The sequence below is a fragment of the Parambassis ranga genome, chromosome 6 (assembly GCF_900634625.1).
Source record: "Parambassis ranga chromosome 6, fParRan2.1, whole genome shotgun sequence".
Lineage (NCBI taxonomy): Eukaryota > Metazoa > Chordata > Actinopteri > Ambassidae > Parambassis > Parambassis ranga.
In genome coordinates, this window is record NC_041027.1 from 233882 (window position 1) to 255026 (window position 21145).

General features: G+C 43.5%; 1 protein-coding gene across 4 annotated transcripts; it reads right to left on the bottom strand.

Annotated features, from left to right (window-relative positions):
* Positions 1-499: 499 nt before the first annotated feature.
* Positions 500-20861, bottom strand: dus2 (dihydrouridine synthase 2). 4 transcript variants are annotated; one of them, XM_028407446.1, is made up of 16 exons: positions 20766-20861; positions 20005-20145; positions 19887-19932; positions 19718-19809; positions 19599-19642; positions 18961-19021; positions 18853-18900; positions 18684-18749; positions 9613-9683; positions 9451-9537; positions 9040-9208; positions 8427-8548; positions 8203-8343; positions 2512-2599; positions 1417-1490; positions 500-736 (listed from the first exon to the last, which is right to left on the bottom strand). In XM_028407446.1, the coding sequence occupies exons 2-16, from the start codon at positions 20125-20127 to the stop codon at positions 532-534; spliced, it is 1437 nt and encodes a 478-aa protein (XP_028263247.1). In that variant the 5' UTR covers positions 20128-20145; positions 20766-20861; the 3' UTR covers positions 500-531. The 4 variants fall into 4 exon arrangements, with proteins under 4 accessions (XP_028263247.1, XP_028263248.1, XP_028263249.1 ...); XM_028407447.1 differs by having other exon boundaries at positions 20005-20142; positions 20766-20848; XM_028407448.1 differs by having other exon boundaries at positions 20005-20177; positions 20766-20844.
* Positions 20862-21145: the final 284 nt, after the last annotated feature.

Sequence of the window (21145 nt, forward strand, 5' to 3'; positions counted from 1 at the left end):
ACAAACATGGCACCGTATCCATTTGTGAGAAGTGATCAGAACAAAAAAGATGCAAACATATCAGATTATTTAAATTTAAGGCTCATCCAAAGGAGGATAAAAAGGCACCGGGGGTTAAAATCCATGTGTTTTTTTCTGAAATGTTAAATATGAAAGTTTAACATTGCCCCCTGTTTATTTTGTTACTAGGTTAAAACAACGATTTCAATAAGATAAAAATATATATATATAAAAAAATCCAAACTGAGTTCAGCAGCTGCCGAATGAGGGCAGACAATCTAAATATAGTGTTCATTTTTGGATTGTGTTGAATGGATAAACAGGACATGATGCAAGTCCGGTCATTGTGACCAATAAAAGGTTTCCCTCTCCCATCAGCTGCCAGCTGAAACCCCCTTTGCTTTTACAGTTCACAGAACCATCTATCCACTGCAGACTCTTCTCTTTGAATGAAAACATTCTTCTTACTCTTTGTGGTTGCTACAGAGGCGTGGCTGCTTTGTGATTGTCTCTGTTCGTCACCACAGCGTTCTATGAGGTTTCTGTTTCCTGTGGGACGTCAACTACATGTCTTTTCTTGCTGCCTCCCTCCTCCGTGGTGCCGTTCATCTTCCCCTCTCTCTTCCTTTTGCAGACCAAGCCGGAGTCTTCCTCACCGATGCGTCCCTCAGGTATTCCCAGAAATCTGAGGCAGACAATGGCAGCTGCCTGCTCTGCGAATTTCTTTGACTTCTCCCTGAAAACAAAGATTTTATAACATTACGATCAGATCATATTCAAGCAGTCATATATGAATTTTGTCAAAGTTGTGCAGACTGAAACTGTTTTTTTTATATCACACAATCTTCACACTTGTATAGCTAATTTGGTCAAAACTGTAGGAGGGAGAGCTCAACCACACAAGACACAATGATAACTGTAGAAAACTGTAGGAGTGCGCACAATCAGCATGTTATCATATGCATTCAAAGTACACAATGTTCCATGCTGATGAACATTCTCACAATATTAGTACACGTAACTAATGATATGTCAGCTGTAATACAACACAGGTTTTTAGGTTGCCTGGTAACAACAACAACCTGTAACCTGCTATATTTGTTCTTGGTCAGGTTGTATCTTTGTTCCTCTCCTTCGCTCTCCTACTAATAAGATGATCTGCGGAAGGGAAGTTTTTCCTGTCACTGTTGCCTACTTAGGTAAAGTAGGTAAAAGACGCTAATCAACTAAAACAAAATACAATTTAAAATAGTCACGACAGGTGAAAAGGTTGCCTTGCAAAAGTAAGAAACTCTAAACAATCTCTACATAATCTAATTTTCTGAGAAATACTTTGTGACTTATTATCATTCTGATCCTAAAGCTTTCTTATTGCTGTTTATGTGGTTCAGTTCACATGGTGTATAAATAACATACCACAATGAGGATCTGTATTTCTTCTCTGCTACAGTCACAGTGGACTGAAAGGCACGGTCCTGGGAGCGCTGTACCTGGAAAACACAAAACAAAATCAAACACACTCACACACAATGACTTTGACGCAACTACTAACAGACTGTAGCTGCAATGAGGGTGACATTTAGGCTGTGTCCAAAATCACATCCTAATCACTATATATGGCCCTATATAGTGCTGTCTGAATGTGTAGTGAGACATTTTAGACCCCATATAGTGCCCTCAATGTATCTCACAATGCATCACGAAAGGTAGTGTCTATCTGATGGTCACTACATTAGCGATATGTACCATCATGTATTGCACGAGAAGTGAGAAGAACGGAAACATAAGTTACATTACCCGCCTTACAAATATAACGATCTGTTTAAATAATATAACATAACCTGTGTTTGTTTTATTACCTTTTTTCCATACAATGTTTATTGGGCTTTAACGACACAAATTTTAACTGCTAACAACGTAGTCTGTTTCGACGGGAGAGATCAGCACGTTTTATGTGACAGCAACGACGACGTTAACAGTGAAAAAATGTTTTTCCAATGAGTTCACTATACGGTGCCCTATATTGAACCCATTTGGTGGGTAGGGAGTGAGTTTTCGAAAACAGCATTAGTTTTCCAGGTTTGTCATAGGGTTAGGGGTTATCTACACATGTCCAATTAGAATTGATGACTCCTGATTGGATGGTGGTTAATTAGATGCTGGTTAACAATCATTTGGCCCTCAACCTTATACTGTGGCCAAAGCTGTGCGTACATGGTCTTCTGAATAATTATTTTTCCCAGCATTATGAGATCGGTGGTATATATAGGGACATGAAGGAGAAAAGTTAATTTTAACTTTTTACACATTTTTTACAAATTAGTGGGTCAAAATTACCATGGTCACAATGCCGTACATGTAAATACAAAATGACATAAATAAAATACATGATAAAGGTAGGATTTGATTTTTTTTTTTCAAATAAAAAAAAAAGATATTATTAACAGACGATTAAGAAGTGCATTTTTGTCCTTTTCAGTCATTGCAACAACTGAATGTGAGTTTTCTTACAGTCTCATAGAGTGGCTGCTCTAGCTTCTCCTTGCGGCTCCACTCAAGCAGGAACATCTTTGGAGTGATCTGAGGTGGATACTCCCTTCTGCAACAACACAAGCATGACGTTCATAAGCCTTTTATGCAATTCTATACACATTTGCTCTTATACCACAAACATTTATCTAAAATATACTCTATAATTTGGACTGGTACGATGCCTGTAAGTCCACCAACTTGATCCCTGCAGTAATACTTTAAGCTCAGGGTTAAAAATCTGAAACTGAGAAGTGTGAAATACTAGCATATTTGCATTGTTAATATAAATACAATAGAATTTGTTTTTCCTTTTAGAATTCTGTCCAAGTGTATGCCTTTTTTCCATTTTAATGCAGTGTTTACTTGTATTCCATTGTGTACTTTTATATAACACTATTGTCAGCAGATGGCTTTTTGTTGGTGTGTCCACCCTCGCCCGGCTGACTGTAACGGCTAAAACATCAAATAATCCACATTCCTTCGCAACATTTCTGTTGCATTTAAATGTTCACTTACTTTCCATTATACATGTATATATAACACGTGTATGTAATATTGAGCTACTTCTCTTTCTTTTCTTTAATGTATTTTTTCAACAGTTAATATTTTCTTTTTATCCCTGGATCATATTTTCCCTTCAAATGTTGAAAACTCAATCTTATAATACCAGCATGTTTTAATCACTGCTCTTTAATAAGTATGACACATAGAAGGTTCAAGTAGTGGCCCAAACACAATTGTACTCAGCTGTGTAATGCATGTTGTTAAACAGGATTGCTCCACTGAAGAAGAAGAAAACTACAAACCAGAAGAGGCTAGCTCCGTGGTACAACTCAAACATCCGATCACTGAAACGGATTACACGAAGGATGGAGAGGATGTGGCAGTCCTCTAAATCAGATGACTCCCGGAGGATCTGGAGAGACAGTCTGCTGACGTATAGGAAGGCCCTTCGCAAAGCTAGGACAGCCTACTATTCATCTCTAATACAAGAAAACAAGAACAACCCGCGCTTTCTCTTTAACGCCGTGGCCAGGCTGACAAAGAGCCACGGCTCTGTGGAGCCTCGCATTCCTGCAGCTCTTAGTAGTGAAGACTTCATGAGCTTCTTCAGCGATAAAATCACCACTATTAGAGGACAAATCAACCACAATCTCTCTGTGACCGCTGAGGACACACTGCCACTTCTGGAAACGGATCCTGATCTAACTCTGGACTGCTTCGCGCCCATCGGCCTCCCTGAGCTGACCACCAGCATCAGCAAGTCTAAACCTACTACCTGTCTTCTGGATCCGATCCCTTCACGGCTCCTCAAAGATGCTATTCCTCTGATCGGAGACTCTATATTAAGACAGATCAACTTGTCTCTGGAAACAGGATATGTACCACAGGCTTTTAAAACTGCTGTGATCATTCCAATACTTAAAAAACCTTCACTGGACCCGGACGTCCTAGGAAACTACAGACCGATCTCCAACCTCACCTTTATCTCCAAACTACTCGAAAGAGCTGTTGTAAGTCAGCTAAACGACCACCTGCGTAGGAACAGTCTGTTCGATGCTTTCCAGTCTGGATTCAGAGCCCATCACAGCACAGAAACAGCACTGCTTAAAGCCACCAATAACCTCCTCATGGCATCGGACAGGGGTCTCGTCTCTGTACTCGTTCTACTGGATCTCAGTGCTGCCTTCGACACCGTAGATCATCGCATCCTGCTACACAGATTGGAACACGAGATCAGGATTACAGGAACAGCACTGCGCTGGTTTAAATCATATTTATCTGACAGATTTCATTTTGTTCACACTAACGATGTGTCTTCCACAGGTACAAGGGTTAACCACGGTGTTCCACAGGGTTCTGTGCTCGGACCGATCCTGTTCACCCTCTACATGCTCCCTCTAGGAAACATCACCCAGAAGCACGGCATAAACTTTCATTGTTATGCTGATGATACCCAGCTGTATTTATCCATGAAGCCTGAAGAAACGGAGCCGCTAGTCAGACTACAGGCGTGTCTAAAGGACATAAAGGACTGGATGTCCTCCAACTTTTTACTATTAAACTCGGACAAGACTGAGGTCATTGTTTTTGGACCGAAACATCTCAGAACTAGTTTATCAGATAATACTTTCTCTCTGGATGGAATTACTCTGGCCTCCAGTACGACTGTGAGGAACCTTGGAGTTATCTTTGATCAAGACATGTCGTTTGTCTCTCATATTAAGCAGGTCTCCAAGACCGCTTTCTTTCACCTGCATAATATTACTAAGATCAGGAGCATCCTCTCTCAGAGTGATGCTGAAAAGCTCATCCATGCTTTTGTCACTTCAAGACTGGACTACTGCAACTCTTTATTGTCAGGATGTCCACATTACTCCATCAACAGTCTGCAGCTGATCCAGAACGCAGCAGCTAGAGTTCTGACAGGAAGCAGCCAAAGGGATCATATCTCTCCTGTTCTAGCGTCTCTTCACTGGCTCCCAGTGGACTCAAGAATACACTTCAAGATCCTTCTTCTAACCTACAAGGCTCTTCATGGACTTGCTCCATTGTATCTGCAGGACCTGATTGTACCATATGTTCCTAATAGGACACTCAGATCTCTGAGTGCAGGTTTACTAGTAGTTCCTAGGATTCATAGAAGCAGAATGGGAGGACGGATCAGGCACCGCTATTATGGAACCAGTTACCAATCTGGGTCTGAGAGGCAGACACTGCCTCCACCTTTAGGACTAGACTTAAAACTTTTCTGTTTAGTAAGGCGTACAGTTAGCCTTAGACCTAGTGAGTAGCACAGCTATGCTGCTCTAGGCCTACGTTGTCGGGGGGCACAAACATGATCCACTGAGCAATTTCCCTCTCACCCTCTAACCTCTCCTTTTCTCTCCTTAGTCTGGCTCACACTGGTCTCAAGACCTGGATGATGACCTGCAGTCCGGCCCGTGAAGTCTCTCCTGCTCTACGTTGTCGGGTGGCACAAACATGATCCTCTGAGCACCCTCTGACCTCTCCTCTACTCTCCTTAGTCTGGATCATACTGGGTAATATCGTCTCATAATCTGTGTTTACTGTCTTCCTTGTAGTTCTGTGCCTCGCTCTCGCTCTCTCTCTTTGCAGGTCTCAAGACCTGCATGCTGACCTGCAGTCTGGTCCCTGATCTCTCCTGTGCTCATCGACTTCACTAGCCCCTGCTGCTCATCCTTGCTATCAAATTAGATACTGTATACTGTATTATTGTATTGTAATACTGTATTATTAAATTACAATTCCTATCTATTACAATATAATCACTGTTTCATCTTGCTGTCATGTTTGCTCTGTACTGTATCATGTTTGTATCATGTTTGCTCCTCTCTCTCTCTCTCTCTCTCTCTCTCTCTCTCTCTCTCTCTCTCTCTCTCTCTCTCTCTCTCTCTCTCTCTCTCTCTCTCTCTCTCTCTCTCTCTCTCTCTCTCTCTCTCTCTCTCTCTCTCTCTCTATCTCTCTCCTCTCTCTCTCTCTCTCCTTCATCCTCTCTCTCTCTCTCTCTCTCTCCCTCATCCTCTCTGACTAGCAGCAGGACTGGTTCCCCCTTAAGTTGACGGGTCCTGCTCAAGGTTTCTTCCTCTTAAAGGGAGTTTTTCCTTGCCACAGTGCTCTTAGGGGGGTTCCTGTGAAGCGCTTTGAGACAATGTCTGATTGTAATATGCGCTATATAAATAAAACTGAATTGAATTGAATTGAATTGTTATTCTTAATTAGTTTTAGTTTAATTAGTGTCAAACTGTTGTTCTGTTGTCCTTTATTAGGGCCCGAGCACTGAGTGGTGCGAAGGCCCTATTGTAATTGCTGGTTTTATTATTATTAGGGCCCGAGCACCGAGTGGTGCGAAGGCCCTATTGTAATTGTAGGTATTAGGACACTGTCGCCATGGGTGGGCGTGGCCGCATGACTCTGCAGCGCCCCCTAAAGTGTGAAAATATTCACCGCAAGTGCTACAGACTTCAGACTCGGTACACTGATGTAGCACCTCGTGACAAGAAAAAAAGCCTCTTGGACGAAAATTCCACGATGTACAGGAAGTCCGCTAATATGAAAAACTCACGCCTTGTTCCAATTTGCACACCCTGCAGTTTTGCAAACTCCTCCTAGTGGAATTGCTTGATATGGCTGAAAATTGGTGCACTCACCCTTAAGGGCTTAGGGACCAAAAGTTATCAAAAACGCAGCACTTCGTCATACGGTCTGGCTGTGGTGTCACCACGAAGTTGACCCTTCGCCAACGCACAGGAAATGGATGTGTTTGTGGCTGTATCTCCCACCTGGTTCTGAAGACATAGCTGAGCAAAATTTATCAAAAACGCAGCTCGATGTTACACCGTGCAGGCGGGGCATCGCCACAAAGGTGACCCTTCGCCATCATACAGAAAGCTGCTGTGTTTCTTGATTTGTTCATCCTACCTGCCTCTTACTCTATCATGACATCAGCCCCTGTGCACCTTTCCATATCACCTCATCGTCATATGGGCGTGGCCACATGGCTCAGCAGCGCCCCCTACAATGAGATCTGAGTCCCTGTTTGCCCTACAGCCATGAAAATCGGTACACATATGTATCACCTCTAGACGACAAAAAAAGTCTCTTGGAGGTATCCTCTAAAACGCACAGGAAGTCCGCCATTTTGAAAAAACTGCGCCATTTTGCATGTTTTTCTCCCCACACTTTTACAAACTCCTCCTAGTGGATTTGTCCAATCCATCTGAAACTTGATCTGGTTACTCTTAAGGCATTAGGGACCAAAAGTTATCAAAAACGCCACAAAGTTGACCCTTCGCCAATGCACAGGAAATAGATGTATTTTTGGCTGTATCTCCCACACACTTCATCCTATGTGGATGCAACTTTACAGTCATGCTGAACATCCGACACTGCACAGATTGACATGCTGATATGCTACAGTCACTGCGCCACCTACTGGCCGGAGGACCTGTCTTTTGTACATGTGTTTTGCTGTACTCTTCTGCCCTGCAGACCACAGCTCATGCCGGTACAGCTGGGAGAGAGGTCGTGGGGTTAAAGGGGAGGCGGCAGCTGCTGGTCCCGCGGACCGCAAGGGCTGCGAGGGCCCTTCATCGCTGCTTGCAGCTTTAATTTCTTCTTTTTTATTCTTCCATATGTTTTTTGGCGCAGCGTATCTTCAGCATACATTGACTGATTTCAGCCATTCAACTTTCAACTATCAAAATGTTCATCTCACAGAGGACATTCCGGGTCAACTTCAAGTTGACCCGCAAGTAGTTTTTCAAATATTAAGCAATTTCGGTGTCATTTTTAACATGGGAGTCTATGAGAGATCCCTTCAACGAGGGTCATCTGCCAAATGTATCTCCTACAAATTTCAAGCTACAGACTCCATTTTAGTCTTAAAACACTCATTAGATGCTGCTATCAAACTTGTATTCAGAATTTTCTAATTCCTGCCTCAAATTTGGTTTTTGAGGTCTCCTCTGCTGTTACCATGGTGACAGGCTGACACACAGAGGCATACAAAGCTCTGAATTGCTCTGATTCTCCAGCAATTCAGAGCAATCCTTCACATCAGCATTCAAAGCAATGCTTCAGCTGCAGCAATAAAACTTGCATTTTCTTCAGGAAATGCCCTTTTCTAGTGTTAAATGTCTCACTGACCGTTCAAACTTGACAGCCATGGTGGTGACGTCTCCGTCCATGATGGGTCGGTCTGGCTGGCTGCTGGTCTGCAGGGAGTCCCTCTTGGCCTGCTGCTGTTCTTGAGTGTGCTGGTAGAACTCCTGCAGCCCGTAAGCTTCGCTGCAACACAGTACATCACAGCTCATAGACGACATGCTGTGTCACCTCTGGTATAAACGATGAGTCATACAAAAGCCCTGTACCTGATCTCTGCGTTGGTCTGAGCTGCCTGCACCTGCTTCCCCAGAGGAGACTCCACCTTGTCTCTTAGCATCTGACAAAGACAGTACTTTGTGTTGAAGGCGTTGTTATCGTACCGAATGGCCTGTAAAAAAACAGTACAAATATCCAGTATATAGTACACAACCACAGTCATGGAGAGGACTGCTGAAGATGATTATGGACACATGCCTTAAGAAGAGTTAGACACAAAAGGTCACTGCTAAAAAGTGCACACTGTATGGAAAGTTGCAGAAGCTGGACATTTCTGTATTATCAATACGTTTTTGAAGGATTGCCTGTTTGCATTTTTTTTCATTCAAAATATTTTGTGTTTTTTATGAAATGTTGATGAAAATGGTTTATTTCAAGCAAATTTTAAAATTTTAAATTGAAAGGTAGAATAACGTTATCAAGACAAATCACGATTTTAGCTCTGATTTGGTAGGAAACTACATCTTACATGGTGTGCTCATGTACCATGCAAACTTTTTTTTTTTTCATATTATGAAATATTGACTTTGTATTTTAAAAGCATGCATTTCAAGCCCAGTGGCAGCTTTTGGAGTTAAAACATAGGGCAGTGAAGAGACTCACATATTTAAGGTATTCTTCCATGACCTTCTCCACTGGAAGTAGTTCCTGTTTGCTGAATATGGATGCGTTCCACATGGCAGCGCGGGCTAACATGACTGACGAGGCCCCTGTCAACTTTCTGAACTCATCTATGTCGGCATTAGTCTTCACCAGATCTGAAGAACCACCACTGCAAGAAAGGACATCAGGACATGGCTGGAACTAAACAAGCCACAATATTTTTGTTGTGTTGTGTACAACAAAAATGTAAGACTCAATTTAACTTCAATACACAAAATTCATTTTAATCCAGTAGACCAACAACCACAATTTCAGTATCATGCAGTCAGTGTTAAAAGTGAAACAGTTGTGCCGAGAATGACTAGCAGTCATTTACACTTGCTGCTTGCGGTTGAACTTGTTTCAACTTACTTTGCAATGACAGGGATGGAAACAGCCTGAGCAACAGCCTGAATGTAATCACAGTGGACGGGATGTCTGGGACGCTCCTCCTTAAACCTGAATAGAGGAAAATATGACCGGGCTTCAGCCGTTACCAACACAAAATTCAACAGGAAGTAGTAAATAGTTTACCTGCCGTGAACAGCAATAGCAGCAACACCGGTCTTCTCGATCTTCTGGACCAGATTTACCGTTTCCTCCATCTGAAACCAATCAACTATAATTTTACAGGGTAGACTCATAGCCTCTGCAGTTACTGGTGGTCACTCACCAACATGGTGGTAGTATTGAAGCATAGCTCGCTCCGTTAGCTTCAGTTCTGCTGAACTGATTGTGTGCATATTTTTTAAGTGAAAGTCCACCACCTACATTAAATCCTTTATCTGGTGGAGCCACAGCTCAAAATGCAAACTGTACTTTAATACTTAAAGTCAGACTTTTAAGGCTACTTATATAAGCAGAGAGCAGTGCAGAGGAATTTGGCATATGTAGTGGGAAGAGGCCAGCACTCTTTAGTTTAGTGACACACTGCCAACCAGTAAGGAGAGTGATGCAGAGCTGCCTGGTACTGAGCAGGGACAGGCATCAGACAGGTTCTTGGTTGGATGATGAACGTTGTACATGGACAATGATGAGACCCACTACAGAGAGGAGATCCAGCATCTGACAAGATGGTGTTCAGACAATAACCTTGTTCTGAACATCAGCAAAAACAAGGAGGTCATTGTGGACTTTAGGAGGTCATGGAAGATTGACCACACTCATCTCCTCATAAAAGGAGAGGCTATAGAGTGAATGGAAAACAAAACGTTCCTGGGCAACCACATCACATCTGGCTACAGGCTGTTTGTGCCTCTCCCTTGTACAGAATCATAATACTCATACAAGCAGACACAGCTTCTTCCCCTGAGCTGTGAAATCAATCACACCCCAGCTTACACATACACACACTCACTTCCCCCTATAGACACACAGTCACACCCTATGCTAAAGTCTGTGATATGCACTACGCTGCACTTTATAAAATCCTGCTGGACTTGACAATATACCTCTATTTTAATATAACTAAATTTTAGGTCACACGCAAAGCAAACCTTTAAAAAAGTAAAATTTAACCTAGCTAATTTCCGATTTATTAGAAATTCCATGTCCATCCAAGCAGCCAAAACATTCATGCACTTAATGATTTTTCTCTCATGTCACTAACTCCACCAACTTCATACCATTACAGTCCTTATACAAGCAGGCAATCAAAGTACTAGACAAAAAAACCAAAACACTTTCATCACTGCTCCATTCTATCAAAACACAGTCTGCTTAAGTACACGAAGGCCTGCCAGACATACAAAACCCTACATGGGATGGCCCCATATCCTCTTTGTGAATTTGTCAGTGTCAGAACATCCACACATCACTTGAGGAGTGTCTAGAGGTGACTGTATTATCCCACAAAAAGTGCTTTTAGTCAGTCAGCTTTCTCTGTCAAAGCCTCTCAAGAATGGAACAATATCCGAACAACAATCATCTTTATTAATGCTTGCTAATTACACTGGTGCTTTTATGTTTTTACTAAACCCTTTGCTGCTGCACCTTGTGCTTTTTCCAACTAATTAGGGCCCGAGCACGAAACGTGCGAGAGCCCTATTGAAATGCAGGGTTATTATTTTTATTCCATATTCTTGTTCCGGCTACGGTATCGCAAATTTGACCCCCTGGACGTGTGCTCGAAAAATCACCAAATTTGGCACAAAATTGTCCCCCGACGAAAATCGCGACCTGACACTGTTGCCATTGGCGGGTGTGGCCTCATTGGCCGCGTGGCTCTGCAGCGCCCCCTAAAGTGTGAAAATATTCACCGGAACTGCTACAGACTTGAAACTTGGTACACTGATGTATCGCTTCGTGACAAGAAAAAAAGCCTCTTAGCCAAAAATTCCACGACGTACAGGAAGTCGGTTTTTGAAAAAACCCCGCCATGTACCAATTTGCTCACCCCGCACTTCTGCGAACTCCCCCTAGAAGAATTGCTTGATACGGCTAAAAATTTGTGCGCTCGCCCTTAAGGGGTAAGGGACCAAAACTTATCAAAAACGCAGCACTTCATCATACGGTCTGGCTGCAGTGCCGCCACGAAGTTGACTCTTCGCCAACGCACAGGAAATTGATGTATTTGTGGCTGTATCTCCCACATACTTCATCCTATGTGGATGAAAAAAAAAAATCAGGCACGCTGAGCCTGTCATTCTGAACAGATAGATATGCTAATAAGCTGATACTCTCATAGTGCCACCTACTGGCAGTATGAATTGTGTTCAGGCTGATTATCCATGTTCTACACCTCGCATTTAAACGAACTCCTCATAGGGAAATACTCTGATAGACCTGAGATTGTCACATGGTTCTGAAGACATGGCTGAGCAAAAGTTATCAAAAACGCAGCTCGATGTTACACCGTGTGGGCGGGGCAATGCCGTGAAGGTGACCCTTCGCCACCATAGAGAACGCTGCTGTGTTTCTTGATTTCTTCATCCTACCTGCCTCTTTCTCTATCATGACATCAGCCCCTGCACACCTTTTTATATCACCTCATCGTCATATGTGGGCGTGGCCACATGGCTCAGCAGCGCCCCCTGGAATGAGATCTGACTCCCCGTTTGACCTACAGACACGAAAATTGGCACACATATGTCTCACCTCTAGAAGTGAAAAAAAGTCTCTTGGAGGTATCCTCTAAAATGCACAGGAGGTCCGCCATTTTGAAAAAACTGCACCATTTTGCATTTTTCACTCCCCGCATTTTTACTAACTCCTCCCAGAGAATTTGTCCAGTCCACCTGAAAATTGGTCTAATTACTCTTAAGGCATTAGGGACCAAAAGTTGTCAAAAACGCAGCACTTCATCATATGGTCTTCCACGAATTTGACCCTTCGCCAACTCACAGGAAATTGATGTATTTGTGGCTGTATTTCCCACATACTTCATCCAATGTGGATGAAAAAAAATCAGGCATGCTGAGCCTGTCATTCTGAACAGATTTATATAACCCTATGCACATGCAGGCGTGGCCACATGGCTCGCCAGCTCCCCCCTACATTGAAATGTGGGTTGCAGTTTCACCTACACACACGAAATTTGGTACACATGTGTATCAGCTCAAGCAATGTCTCTTCGAGGTATCCTCTAAAACGCACAGGAAGTCCGCCATTTTGAAAAACACTAGCCATTTTGCAAAACACTAGCCATTTTGCATTTGATTTGTCTAATCCACCTGCAAATTGGTCTGGTTACTTGTAAAGCATTAGGGACCAAAAGTTTTAAAAAACGCAGCACTTCATCACACGTTCTGGCTGTGGCGCCACCACGAAGTTGTCCCTTCGCCAACTGTTGAAGAATTTCACTCAACAAAGTATTCCAAGTTTGCTGTAGTGGGTTGTTTAATAGCATACCAGTATACGGTGGACTTACAATCACAGAGAGTGGGTCTGAGATGATAAGCCGACCCAGAGCAGTGGAAGTATACAGCATTTATACAGGTGGGATAAAGGGTGGTGGGTGTGTTCACAGGTAGGGGTCAGGAAGAGGCTTTACAAGGACAGAGATGAAAGGAACAAAGGAGTGGAGTCACAAGGTCTGGGGTCTGGGAGAGTCAACAATAGACAGGAGGAGTAACACCTCAACCACTAGGGGGTAGGGAATAGGTCCAGGTTTCTAGACGCTTTGCGGCACCTTAGCAAAGAAATGTATATTAACTTGATCAATGGGGTAGACAACAAGAGGTTAGGAAATGATCAACACTAGCCAGCTTGATCAGTGGGGGTAGACAACAAAAGGTTAGCAAATGGTAATCAAAGCAGATTCTTCATCACAAGACAGATTCTTCATCACAACGCACAGGAAACAGATGTTTTTGTGGTTGTATCTCCCACATACTTCATCCTATGTGGATGAAACCTTATAGTCATGCTGAACATCTGAGTCTGGATGCATTGACATGCTGTATTGCTACAGTCACTGCACGACCTACTGGCTGGAGGACCTGTCTTTTGTGTATGTGTTTTTTGGTGTCCTTTTCTGCCCTGCAGACCACAGCTCGTGCCGGTAACGGGGAAAGAGAGGACGTGGGGATAGGGGATGCGGCGGCTGCTGGTCCCACAGACCGCAAGAAGTGCAAGGGCCCGTCATCGCCGCTGCAGCTTTAATTAGGGCCCGAGCAGGAAACGTGCGAGAGCCGTATTGAAATGCAAGTGCCTATTACTATTATTCCCTATTCTTGTTCCGGCTACGGTATCACAAATTTGACCCCCTGGACATGCTCAAAAACTCATCAAATTTGGCACAAAATTGTCCCATGACGAAAACACTGTCGCCATTGGCGGGTGTGGCCGCATGGCTCTGCAGCGCCCCCTAAAGTGTGAAAATATTCACCGCAACTGCTACAGACTTGAAACTCGGTACACTGATATATAGCCTTGTGACAAAAAAAAGCCTCTTAGACAAAAATTTCATGACGTACAGGAAGTCCACCATTTTGAAAAAAACTGCGCCATTTTTTATTTTTCACTTCCAGCACTTTTACTACGCGCTAAAATCACCACAAAATTCAAGATGGCAGACTTCCTGTTGGGTTAGGAGGGGGGTTCCAAGAGACGTTTTTGTGCAGGGGGGCAGGCAGAAAAACCTATGACAACACAACATTTTGTGTAGCCAGTAGGTGGCGCTCTGTCAAAAACTGAACAATGTCTGACACTACTACACTAAGTATTCAGGGTGTGGCTCCAATCATACATGTCCATTTTGGGGCAGATCGGACAGTAAACACAGAAGTTACAGCAACTTCCTGATTGGAATGGAATTGTCGAATTTTGAAACCACGCCCCCTTCAAACCGTAATACTTTAGTACACAATCTTGAACATGTGTGTTCCTTATTGTCTCAAGAGTAGACACACTACATTTTAAGTGAATTAGATCAAGCATGTGCAAATAGTTAGCAAGAGTTTGCTAACATGATATTTTTTGGAGCCAGTAGGTGGCGCTCTGTCAAAACCTCAATATTGTTGTATAGATGTGTTTAGGGTCAGACTCTGATCATACATGTGACATTTGGTACCGATCGTACAGAAAAAACAGAAGTTACAGCGACTTCCTGTTTCTTCTGAAATGGTCAAACTTTGAGGCCACGCCCCGGCCACACCGTAAGACTTTTGTAAGAGTTTTGGAATGCGTCTATTCCCTATGGTGTCCTGAGTGGACACAGAGAATTTCAGCTCAATTCCATGAAGTATGCGAGGCATGAAAAGTGTTGTAGGAGGGTCACAAATGGCCAAAAATGGCTGCAAAATTCAAAACGGTGGACTTCCTGTTGGGTTTGGAGGGGGGGTCCAAGAGACTTTTTTGTGCATCTTGGGGTGATACATATGTGTGCCAATTTTCATAATCCTGTGTCAAACCGGCCAGAGGGGCTATGCGTTAAGCTGGATCCATACTCCGCGAGAACAGAGAACTACCTCCCCCCTGCAGACGTTTTTTTTCTCGGACCGCCCATTGTTCCGCACTCTTGTGCACAGGGTCCGGGCAGAACTTTTTCTTTCAAGGCTGTGCGGCAACCATGCTGTGATTGGTCGGAATTTATTGTGGGAGTGATGAATGTGGAGAAGGGCAAGAGCTTCTTCAGATGCAAAACACACAGACAGAAGGAGGAAGTACAACGACGATGGACAGTTTAGATGAGCAGCTGGCAAACAGCTCCTGGAAGGAGAAACACGGCGCACAGAGGAGAGAGTCTGTCTAAAAGGTGGCGATATAAAAACTAATCCCAGTATTGATCACAGTGTTACAGCAGCTCGCGCACATTAACCACCGGGAGACGGGATGTATTATTGCAGACAGTCATCCACACAGACCAGAGGTCTGCTACAGTCAGCTACACTGATCTTCTATCTATTGTCATGCTCTGCGCCCTCTTCCCTGAACATTATCAGCTCGTTAGGCCAGGTAACCACGACTGTGCTCACAATTAACAATACAACTGCATTGTCACCCTAGTGTGACGTGCGCTGCGTAGGAGGGCCGTATGAGGAGTTCTGCACACACACGTCTCGCGGAGTATGGTACCTCCGTGCTGAAAAGAACTTTTTTTTTCCTCTTACCACCCGTGGAGCGAGTTCTCGGTTCTCTGTCTCGCGGAGTATGGAACAGCCTTTAGGGGGCGCTATAGAGCCATTTTCCCATGTGCATTTCAAATTTCAAATTTTCAGGCGAATGAATTTTTCTACCGAGTTTGGTGAGTTTTGGGGCATGTTAAGGCCCCCAAAAATCGCAGTTTCCTCTCCTATACTCTCCAGTCCTCTCATTTCCAGAGACGTAGAACAAAAACATGTTTAAAAGACAAATTTCCTGCTGCCAGTAGGTGGCACTATGACCTTGTCATCATATTAGCATATATATCTGTTCAGACTCGGGTCCATAGCAGTACTGTAAGATTTTGTCCACATTGCATAAAGTATGTTGGTGGTACTGCAGAAAATACAGTGTTCCTTTGTAATGGAAATGGTCAACTTTGAGGCCACACCCCCACCACACCGTAAGACTTTTGAAAGAGTTTGGGAATGCGTCTATTCCCTATGGTGTCCTGAGTGGACACAGTGAATTTTATCTCAATTGGATGAAGTATGCAAGGCGTGAAAAGTTTTGTAGCAGGGTCACAAATAGGCAAAAAATGGCCACAAAAGTCAAAATGGCGGACTTCCTGTTGGGTTTGGAGGGGGGGTCCAAGAGACTTTTTTGTGCATCTGGAAGTGATACATATGTGTGCCAATTTTCATGATCCTGTGTCAAACTGGCCAGCGGGGCTACGCGTGTATGTTAAGGCCTCCAAAAATGCGATCTCGGGGGGGGGGGGGGCTCGGGCCCTAATTAAAGCTGCAAGCAGCATTGCGGGCCCTCGCAGACCTTGCGATCCACGTGGTTGGCGTAATCCCCTCTCCTCTCCATGTAGGATTTTGTCCACATTGGATTAGTATGTGAGGTGTGAAAATTTTGTAGCAGGGTCACAAGTAGGCAAAAAATGGCCACAAAAGTCAAAATGGCGGGCTTCCTCTTGAGTTTGGAGGGGTGGTCCAAGAGACTTTTTTGTGCGTCTTGAGGTGATACATATATGTGCCAATTTTACTGCTGCTGTGTCAAACTGACCAGAGGGGCTACGCGTTAGGGCAACAAATACAGTGAGTTCCTTTGTAATGGCGAATGGTAAACTTTGAGGTCACGCCCCCGCCACACCGTAAGAGTAAAGGTTTTGTAGCAGGGTCACAAATCGCCAAAAATTAACAGAAACTTTAAAATGGCAGACTTCCTGTTGGGTTTGGAGGGGGGGGTCCAAGAGACTTTTTTGAGCATCTTGAGGTGATACATGTGTGTGCCAATTTTCATAATCCTGTGTCAAACCGGCCAGAGGGGCTATGTGTTGGGGGCACTATAGAGCCATTTTCCTATGTGCGTTTCAAAAGTTAGCAAATTTCAAACTTTTTCGGGCGAATGAATTTTTCTACCGAGTTTGGTGAGTTTTTGGGCATGTTAAGGCCCCCAAAAACGCGATCTCAGGGGGAAAAAAAAAATTAAAGCTGCAAGCAGCGATGACGGACCTTCGCAGCCCTTGCAGTCCGCGGGACCAGCAGTCACCGCCTCCCCTATTGGCCCACGACCTCTCTTCCAGCTGTACCGGCACGAGCTGTGTTATGCAGGGCAGAAGAGTACAGCAAAACACACATGTACAAAAGACAGGTACTCCGGCCAGTACGTGGCGCAGTGACTGTAGCATATCAGCATGTCAATCTGTGCAGTGTCTGATGTTCAGCATGACTGTAAAGTTTCATCCACATAGGATGAAGTATGTGGGAGACACAGCCAAAAATACATCTATTTCCTGTGAGTTGGCGAAGGGTCAACTTTGTGGCGGCGCCACGGCCAGACCGTGTGACGAAGTGCTGCGTTTTTGATAACTTTTGGTCCCTAATGCCTTAAGAGTAAGCAGACCAAGTTTCAGGTGGATTGGAGAAATCCTCTGGGAGGAGTTCGTAAAAGTGCAGGGAGTGAAAACTGCAAAATGGCGCAGTTTTTTCAAAATGGCGGACTTCCTGTGCGTTTTAGAGGATACCTCCAAGAGACTTTTTTTCTTGTCTAGAGGTGATACGTAGGTCAAACGGGGAGTCAGATCTCATTCCAGGGGGCGCTGCTGAGCCATGTGGCCACGCCCACATATGATGATGAGGTGATATAAAAAGGTGTGCAGGGGCTGATGTCATGATAGAGAAAGAGGCAGGTAGGATGAAGAAATCAAGAAACACAGAAGCTTTCTCTATGGTGGCGAAGGGTCACCTTTGTGGCGATGGCCCGCCCACATGGTGTAACATTGAGCTGCGTTTTTGATAACTTTTGCTCAGCCATGTCTTCAGAACCAGGTGACAAAATCTCAGGTCCGTCAGACTATTTCCCTAGGAGGAGTTCGTTCAAATAAGAGGTGTGGAACATGGATAATCAGCCTGAACACAATTCATACCTCCAGTAGGCGGCGCTATGAGAGTTTATGGTCATTAGCATATCAATCTGTTCAGAATGACAGGCTCAGTGTACCTGATTTTGAAGTATGTGGGAGATACAGCAACAAACACATCCATTTCCTGTGCGTTGGCGAAGGGTCAACTTCGTGGTGGCGCCACAGCCAGACCGTATGACGAAGTGCTGCGTTTTTGATAACTTTTGGTCCCTGACCCCTTAAGGGCGAGTGCACCAATTTTCAGCCGTATCAAGCGATTCCCCTAGGAGGAGTTCGCAAAAGTGCGGGGTGTGCAAATTGGAACAAGGCGTGGTTTTTTCAAAATGGCGGACTTCCTGTACATCGTGGAATTGTCCAAGAGGCTTTTTTTCTTGTCACGAGGCGATACATCAGTGTACCGAGTTTCAGGTCTGTAGCAGTTGCAGTGAATATTTTCACACTTTAGGGGGCGCTGCAGAGCGATGCAGCCACGCCCGCCAATGGCGACAGTGTGAAGTCGCGAATTTCGTCGGGGGACAATTTTGTGCCAAATTTGGTGAGTTTTTGAGCACGTTCAGCACCATTCGGTGCTCGGGCCCTAATAATAATCCTAAGGGTTTCAATAGAAATTTATGACAAATCAGCAAACTATCATGTTACACTGGCACCTTACCGTAGGCAGGATCCGGATTTTACATGTCACTGGTATAGAAACTCCTGTGACCAGCTTCTTCAGGATCTGGTGAGAAAAGCTATTGTTAATATACACAGTAAAGAGTTTTATCTAGCATAACCGTCATCATGGAGGCACTTCCAGTCAGTGTTTTTGTGAAAGAACTCACAGCTTCAATCCTGTCAGGATCGGACAGAAGCGCCACACCCATCCCACCCTGCAGAACAACAGAGGTCAGCCAGAGGTCAAAGCAGCAGCATCCTGACAGCTGTCTTACCTTAGTGGAGTATTCCTTGGGACAGCCCATGTTCACATCAATGGCAGCCACGTCCTTCTCCCTGAATTGAGACACAGATTTCACAGGCCAGATTCAGCAATGCAGCATTGGACAGGTTCAGATAATATAATACAATGTGTATGTTATGGTTAATATTAAGGATGTCCCGATCCGATCACGTGATCGGAAATCAGGCCCGATTACGTTGCCTCCCGATCAGGACTCGGATATATATTTATTAGGGCTCTCAAAGTTAACGCCTTCTCTGCAGGGTGGCTCTGTGTCCTGTAGTGTAGGGGTATGACAGTCGCTTTTGGTGTGATGCTTGCTATTTGCCGCCTTTATAGAGAATCTTGAAAGCTGATCGGGACATCCCTAGTTAATATTACCAAATGAGTGTCCAAACTTGAAAAAAAATATTAATAATTTTCAGTTTAAATTAGGTCCATTAACCAGTGGGGTCAGGGAAAAAAATGTAGTTTGATGGCCTAAAGTTGTGTTTTATAATCAGATCAAAACACCATATTTTACGAACTATAGGTCGCACCAGCCAAAAAAATTGAGTTACAAAATGAACCTACAACTGTGTATTTCTGAAGATGAAATTTAGACTAAAAGATTAAGTTGTGTGAACTCACACAAGTTGGGCCACTGTCAACGCTCTGTCAGGATCAGCAGTTCCCTAAAAAAAAAACCTAAGTTTATTATGTTTTTATTCATTTAACAGCAGCTGCAGGAGCAAAATGATTTGTCTCACCATCTGGAACACAACTCTGTCTCTTTCCCTCTCACAGGTCCTAAACATCACTCGATCATCTGGTGCAACAAAATCCACCGTCTCCAAAACCTCTGAAAAACACTCAGACAATGAGACATGTTGTCTATATGTCATCAACTGTAAGTCTGTGGTGTGAAGCAATTCTTACCATTCAACACTCTTTGGCACTGGGCCATTTTAATGTCAATTAGCTCCTAGAAGAGACACAGCAAAGTTAACAAAGCTTAAAAAAACTCAGTTCACCATGATGTAGTATGTGTCCTTACCTCACAGTAAACCACATCAGCTCCATAGTCCAGAGCCAGCAGCCTCATTGGCAGAGTCCCCACCCGGACCATGGGAGCCAGAGCAGTGATGTTACTGAAGGTCAGCCTGCCCACTGCCATCATGACGGCTCAGTGTTCCTGCTAATCACAGGGGGCTTACTTGTCTGAAAGAACTGGATTTGAAATCATTACATGTTCTTTTCAATTTGATTTACCTTGCACTAGATAACCACACCAACCTCCACACAAATATCAGCTGATTTAACGCTGGGCTGGTTCTACCCTCCAACTAAAATACATTATATTTTACACCTTAAACAAAATGTAATTCTTAAACTGACAGTTACATCATAATGTAGAACACATATACCAAAACATCTTAACTTTAATTGTTTGATACAGTCTACCTACTTCTACAACTAGGCAGGTTGCGGCTCACAAAATTTCCATATTTTAATGTAAACTGTGCAAACTAAATGATAAAAATGAAGCCGAATTTACAGGAACACGAGGTTGGTTTAAAGAATGACTGTGTTTGTGACTGTGAATGTTTTCTCTCCTACGTTGCCGAAAACCCAGCAAATTTCTAACTTTTTCTGAATAGAGTCAAATGGAACAGATTGATCATGGTTATGCTACGCTAACACCCTTGCTGCTTCAACGCTTAAACGCACTGTTTACTAAAACAGTAATGATTTCAAGCGTAAACTTTCAAATGGGTTAATATATAAACAGTAGCACTTTCAATAAAATACACTTACTGGCACGTTGTAAGTTACTGACGACAGCAGCTTGAACGTGCGGTCAAGCGGAGAAAAATAAAGCATGCTGTGTTTCAACTTCCTGTTCAGACTGACACGTCATCGTGCGTGTCTTGCGTATGTAGATCTGCAATACATAGAACTTAAATGTGTCATTGAGTTTCATCAAAAAGATAAACGCGACCATCAGTTCTGTTCCAATTCATTCTCAATTTATTGTGCCACTATAGTTACGTACTCATTTTCGTAAACAAAAAAAAGAAAAAAACGTTTATAACCAGCTCAAAACTTCTTCTGTAACAAATAAAAATATCACATTTTTAATAACAAAGCAGAAAGCCTAGTAATCAATCTAGTATGAGTAAGGATAAGTATGATGG